Genomic DNA, 6,620 nt, shown 5'->3' on the forward strand with positions numbered 1-6,620 from the left:
TATTTATTTAACAAAGACGAGCTCAGCAATCAAGCAATCAATACGATTGCAGCACCAAGCAAAAATTCGAATCTAAGAGTGGAATAGTTATTTCTTTTCAATAATACAGCACAGCCAAATACAGTAAACTAACTCATCGGAATTACGTCATTGGATTGAAAAGAGACGGATTTTCTTGTATCATTTAGGAAATTCCAGGCAAAGCATATGTAATATTAAGTAAACGGAAATTTAGACAATCCAATATGTACAGAGGCATTTAGCAGATTCAGCCAAGATCGTGCTTTGCTCAAAATCTTATACGATTACAGTACAGTTCTATAAAAGATACACAGAAAAGCAAATAGAATTGGAAGGTGTTCAACAAGAGACCAGCTGCCTGAAACAGGCCCTCTCAAGATCTACTTAACCCCCATGTGCAGAAAATATTGCAAAGTTGAAATTTCCGAAAGGACTGAGTCATTGATTTGTTGCAGAGATAAAACCCATGAGAGTGGGTGCTACTGCCCAAAGAGACATGCATGTCCGACTGGGTCTAGCCTAGGCACTTGGTTTGGTTCTACTTTAACAGGATGTTTGGATCTCATCAAAATTAAAAAAATAAAACAGCACTCCAGGTAAAGGAAATGACAAATTTCTGAAAACCTCTGTGATACAAACTGCAATCCATTGAAGTGTAATCACTCAATTTGTCCTTGACATTGGATAAACTACAGCTAACTACCTAAAGTCTTCAACAATGAGGTGAAAAAACTATCACAGATTTATTAGTGCTAAATGCTAAGAGCGTCAGGACACAGTACCCAACCACTTACCATGGCCTGCACATAGCAAAGACTACCCATCCTCAATCTCAAGTTCATGGGGAAAGAGCCTGCCCATACTACGTGGAGGGCATGGTGCACGGCATAATGACCGGTTGCTTTAATCACTTTCAAACACACCGACATAGGGGACAGGTCCCGAGGGTCCAATCTGTTAGTATACCCCCTACTTGATACATAGCCACCCCAAATTACAACAAATCTCAACAGACCGTAGCGGCACTAACGGTCCATAAGCATAAAGAAACACAAGAGACCACTCACGTCTTAGTGGTTCAACGCCAAAAACATAAGAGTGATTTAGTTTGTTCCAAGAGATTTCAGTAAAATGAGGTGTACTCTAACCATGCATCCTAGACAGCCAGCCAGCCAGACAACATACAGACCGGAGATTCCCCGTTTTCCACGCAACACATACACAAACAGGAAAAAGAGACTGAAAATGACTTATTGCCAACTTGCATAAGGACAACCATAATCATAAACCATTATCTGAGCCTTTTAATTGTACATCTACTGACTAATAATGGAAGCTCAATTCCAATTATGGTTACGTTAAGCAAATTGACATTTTAGCTATGGTTCCTACACCAAAACCAAATACAAAACCAATTTCAGCCTCACCTCCTGTGCACAACAGCAGTACGGTACAGTCAGAGGAGGTTAGTAAACAGATCGCTGTGTTAGCAAGGTACAACAATCAATCCAAACAATCAATCGATAAATTAATCAACCGCTGCAGGCTACGGCACGTCCGACTACTTCAGGCACCTGGTTACCTGGGGGGTGCCCGGACGGGCGTTGGAGCCCCGTGGGGCGACCCTGTTTGGGCCCCCAAACCCCCACGGGGCGCTCCGCAGACTCATCTGTCTTGTCCTCTCGTACTCCGGCTCGACGCTGCATCAACAAACATCGTTAGGGTCACCGTGGATTCAGCTGGACACCTGGGGAATCAGCATCATATCCTGAATCTTGAGTTCCGACACCAACTAAAAAGCAGCATGCAGTGAAAGTGAGAGAGAGAAAAGACAGAACCCCGCGCTTGATACCTAAATTTTTAAGTCAAGGATGGAGGGTCTAGTCCAAAATAGTTTGTTGGGGTAGATACGATTTTGTCACGAGTAACGACAGACTGTAAGTGCGCGAATCTTGAAATAGTTGACTTAAAAATTCGCTTTTATTCTGTTGCAGTTTTTGGAAGTCTGCCCAATTTCACCGTACGAGGACATGGCCAACGTTCTCGACATTATTGAAAAGGCAAAAATAGAAGCAATTGACGCATGTGTGTGCCCGAGTGAAACAAAAGCAGTGCCCACGAAGAAAAAGGGTAAACCGCATGCAAGAGTTTAAAAAATAAAGATATGTTTGACCTGACAGAAAACTTCAGACCACTAAACATCTATAAAATTAGATAACTATAATACACGTGTGACAAAAAACCGTATCACTACATAAGGCATAAAATTTTAGTGAATATTCGAGGCATTATTGAAGCACAAAATATTACAAAATAAGCGTTAAATTTTGACATCCTCCATCCCAAACCACACACAAAGCACATGGAACTACTAGTAGACATCTACAACCCACGAAATAAAAAGAGCACTGGTGAGGCTCCAACGCTGAAATGCAAATCTATTCTACTGACTCTTCAGAAGGTGTCTAGGACGACAGGGTTTGACATTATATTGTAGCTAGAACAAGCAAAAGATTATGTTGGTAAAGCTCGAACCATGCATTTCATGAGGTCTGGACTCGGACCATAAAACAAGGCATGCCTCTCATGGCATGAAGTTGAAATAAGAAATAAAACATCTCATGAGTTGCATGAAAAATACAATCACTTTATCCTGTTGCACTAGCAAAGTAAAACAAGCCAATCCAAAGACATTAACCTCCAGAAATAATCACAAGTAGACACCTAATAGTTCAGTATACCAGGTACCTTCTAATAGAAAAAGTCAGCATCAAAACCCAAGTAATGCTAGCTTCATAGTGAACCGGCGATAGACGATGCTACGCAAATCCCGCATCTTGAGTGCTAGTAAGCTGAGCAAATGGTACATTGCACATTGATTCAAATCACTTGAAAGCTGTGAATAGTCTAATTACCAAAAACAGATGAGTAGTCTTTGACAATAGATGAGTTTACTTTAGTAGGGAAAGTCAATTATAAAAGATTTAAAACCGAAAAGGATGCCTAACAAAATTTCACAGTTAAAGCCACTTCCGTGAAAGATTTTAACGGAATTATCAGTAAAGGAAGCGACGTTTATAGTTTATAGTCAAAATATTGGCGGCAAAGTTACGTTGACTTTCAAAAACAAAAATCACGTTACACCTTCGGAAATACTCAGACATATCAATTCAAAGACATTGCAGACAAAAGCCACTCACACATTGTTGGTTGCTATGGAGAGGGACTACAAGTACTAGCAAAATTAGAAGACGGATTGCTGTAAGAGTAAGGTACAAAGACATGCTTATCTATAAAGGTGGGAGCAAGTAATATACATTGCAGTTATTTTTACGTAGTTTGTACATAGTCATTTTAAGATGGTTAGATTATCATGCTCTACAACTAGAATCCCACACATCAAAGTAAGTCACCTTCTGAAGTTCTACTGCTGCTTCAATTGCCGGAACTCTGCTGTTTAGCTACCGTATACCATATGGCCATGCAGACATATCATGAGAGAGAACAAGGTAACATGACACATTTTAAGAAACTGCTATAATTATCGCAAAGATTTCCCCCCAGTACTGTCTATAGTTGGCACTGAGTGCCTTGCTCGCCTTCTACACTCAGTATGTAAGTTGGCGTAAAAATTTAAACATCGCGAATTTAAATTAGAATTGACGACAAAGTAGGCCGATTTTAACTCGCAAATGTAATTTGATTTCAATAGACAAGTTTCCACTGAGTAAGCTAACCTGAGTTGAGTGTTTGGAGGCGCCATTGCTATCCCAGGGGAGACACCACTGAGCATTACCTGCAACAGAACAAAACACATCATGAGTATCGGACAGCTCATGCCCATGCACGACATTATCGGATCAATCCCGACACATGGCGCACACCACCGAGTAAATCAATACGAAGCCCGAAGCCCATACTTGAGGGGGAAAGGCAGGAAACGACCAAAATCCGGAAACGGATTAGCGGGTCGACCATGTTGCACCACAACGACGGAATAGACAGACCCAGATCAGTTTTTCCTTGGTTCTGACAGTGCACCCCACCCCTCGCGACTCCCCGCTGCCTCCTCAGCCCGCGATAGGCGCCATCTCTCGGCGAATGCCACAAGCAGCACGCCCCGCCAGCCCACCCCCATCCGCGCAGGGGCTGGGGACGCCCGCAACCATTGGTCGATACAGCCAGGCCGCAGCCCTGCATCCATGCCCTCAAGCAGATCGACATCGTATTTGTCAATGAAAGTTTCACGACTACCATCAAGCGAGTCGTCACAGGACGCAATACCTGCGTCGAATAGATTCGAAACGGTGATGTCGCACAGTTGAAAACGAAGGGGGTTTTCCCCCGGAAATAAAAAGTTCTCAACCGTGTACTGCGCGGCCGTTCCAAGTATACACACATCGTCGTTTTTCCTCTATCTATAGCCTCTCCACCCGAGCCGTGCAGAATCCTGGACCCCAGCACGCCGCTCCCCAAAACAGTCGAGCCAACCCCGCGACGCGCTGGCTCGGTCGGGCCGGGCGGGCCCGGCGGCCCGTGGCACGCGGCCAAAGCGACGCCGCCAGATCAATGAGAATGTTCCCTCCTCCCCTTCGGCCGTGCACGTCGCCGACGCCGAAGCAAGAGCGCAAAAAGAAAAAGAAAAAAAACAGCTGCCGTCGGTAGTATTCGAACCCACGCCTGGTGCTCAAGGGCTCAAGGACTCCTCAAAGTGAAGTGGCGCAGGGTGCCGGGGGGCGCCTGGGGGCCACACTACACCCCCTGCGGAGGGGAGCGAGCAAGGCGACCCCGATCGCAAACGTGACAGAAATGCTGCACTTTCCTCTCACCGCCCCGGGGCGCCGGGGAGAAGGGGAGGTGGTGGTGGGTCGAGTGGAGGACGTCGGCTCGGGGGGTCGAATCAAGGCGTCCTCCGCTCCTCCGAGCCCTTCCTCCCCGGGCCAGCCTCGGCCCAGCCTCGGCCCCGCATACGCAAGCACGGGGGTTGTTACGGCAGCCAGGTCCCACGCCTGGCCTCAGCCTCGGCCTCAGCCCGCGCTGGCCTCAGTGAAGAGGACCCTTCCTCCCTCCTGCCTCTCTAGGCCCCTCCCTTCCGGAGCCTCAAGCAGCGGGGCTGACGCAGCCAAGGCACCTCTCCATTTCAAAATTACCCTCCGCCGAGTTACACTGTAACGAAAAACGCGACCAGGGGGGTGTGACGACGGGGAGGATAAATAGGCAACCTTGACGAGGCAAGCGGCCTGCGGGTGCGGCACGTGCACACCTGACTCCCCCCTCCCCCACAAACAGGTCGCCATGGCGACCACGTGCCCGCTGGGGCGGCTGGGGCGGGATGCCAGGCCCCGCCAGGCACGGACCAGCAGAGAGGGGAAGTGCTCCAGTTCGACCTGAAGCCCAAACGGGCGCGGGGGGGAAAAGGAAAGGGACGGCAGAGGTACATTTGGGGCACGTTTCAAAGCAAAAAGGCGATTCGGGGACGTAAGCCGTCCGCTCGGACTGCTGAATGTCAGTCGGGTCGGAGGGTAGGCGAGCACCGGGGCCGAGCCAGCGCGCGCAGGCAGGCGGGGCGGAGCGGTCCAGTCGCACTTTGCATAAAGGCACCACAACGCCCATCCGGACGGCTGAGTCACCGGCCACGGTCACAAACCACACAGCTTTCGGGCAAAATCACGCCAGAAAATAAACGTATACCTATGGCTCGATATACTAACACAAAAACAACCTCCATCCAGCCGACGACGACGACGACGACGACGACGACGACGACGCCCGATCAAAAGAAAAGAAAACGGCAAAAGACGGCGCCAAGTGGCGCGCGCTGCTCAACTTTTTCCCATTTGACGCCGTTTTTGCTCCGTTGCGCTTTGGAAAGGAGACCAGACGGCAAAGCCGGGAGAAAGGGAGGGGGGGCCAAAGTACCAAAGCGGCGGCAGCCGTGGCGCTAAACTCCAACGGCCAGTCCAGAGGGGCCGGAAGGCCAGATGGAACGACGGCGACGTCTGCAGCTGCCGCCGCGTTGTTTGGGACAACAAGCGCCGAACGTTGCACTTCTTGTTTAACCCGGCCTCCGTTGGTCGCGAGTAACTGGATACACCTCGGCCGCGACGACGGTGCGCGTTAGCTTGACGACTTTAGCCCACGTCACTCTGCCCCTCGCGCTCCGGTGCGGCGGGGCGCGCGGGTGGAAAGGGGTGGGAGGGGGGAGGGGGAGGGGCATTGGCTCCGGTACGGATTCGCACCAGCTCCAGCCGAGGTTCATGACCTCCGCGGGGCAGGAGGGGCAACCCATCGCGAGCGGAAGGAGAGGGGGAGGAAAGGGGAGCATCAGAGTCCAATCCATACACAGCCGCAGTGTGAGCGGTGCGGGCGGCTGAGGTCGAGTCGCGCCCGCGCTCACGCACAAGGCAGCGACATACTGTATTCCCCATCATTTTGTTAGCCGCACTTGTCGCGCCAGGCACGACCCTCTCTCGGGATGGTACTAATCGAACAGCGTCCTGCTGCTCCCCTCACTCCCCCAGCCAGTGAATCAGTGCGCGCGCGCCGCGCATGCGGGCCCTCTGTGCTCGCGTGCCGGCAGAGCAGGTGCCCCCGGGGCG

At 49.8% G+C, this 6,620-nt stretch overlaps 1 protein-coding gene across 8 annotated transcripts in view; it reads right to left on the reverse strand.

Annotated features, from left to right (window-relative positions):
- The window catches only part of LOC113208146 (RNA-binding protein Musashi homolog Rbp6-like), a 234,202-nt gene that overhangs the window by 27,255 nt on the left and 200,327 nt on the right, over window positions 1-6,620 (reverse strand). For 3 of the 8 annotated variants that reach the window (XM_052265497.1, XM_052265526.1, XM_052265523.1), the window contains 2 exons: window positions 3,759-3,817; window positions 1,596-1,721 (listed from right to left, as the gene is read on the reverse strand). The exons of 1 other annotated variant lie outside the window; for it this stretch is intronic. In XM_052265497.1, coding sequence (XP_052121457.1) covers window positions 1,596-1,721; window positions 3,759-3,814 — 182 coding nt within the window. In that variant the 5' untranslated portion in view covers window positions 3,815-3,817. Of the gene's footprint in view, window positions 1-1,595; window positions 1,722-3,758; window positions 3,818-6,620 lie in introns of those variants that run through there. 4 more of the 8 variants (XM_052265509.1, XM_052265508.1, XM_052265502.1 and 1 more) reach the window with 3 other exon arrangements.

Source organism: Frankliniella occidentalis, unplaced genomic scaffold (genome assembly GCF_000697945.3).
Source record: "Frankliniella occidentalis isolate FOCC.00 unplaced genomic scaffold, Focc_3.1 Scaffold2, whole genome shotgun sequence".
Classification (NCBI taxonomy): Eukaryota; Metazoa; Arthropoda; class Insecta; order Thysanoptera; family Thripidae; genus Frankliniella; species Frankliniella occidentalis.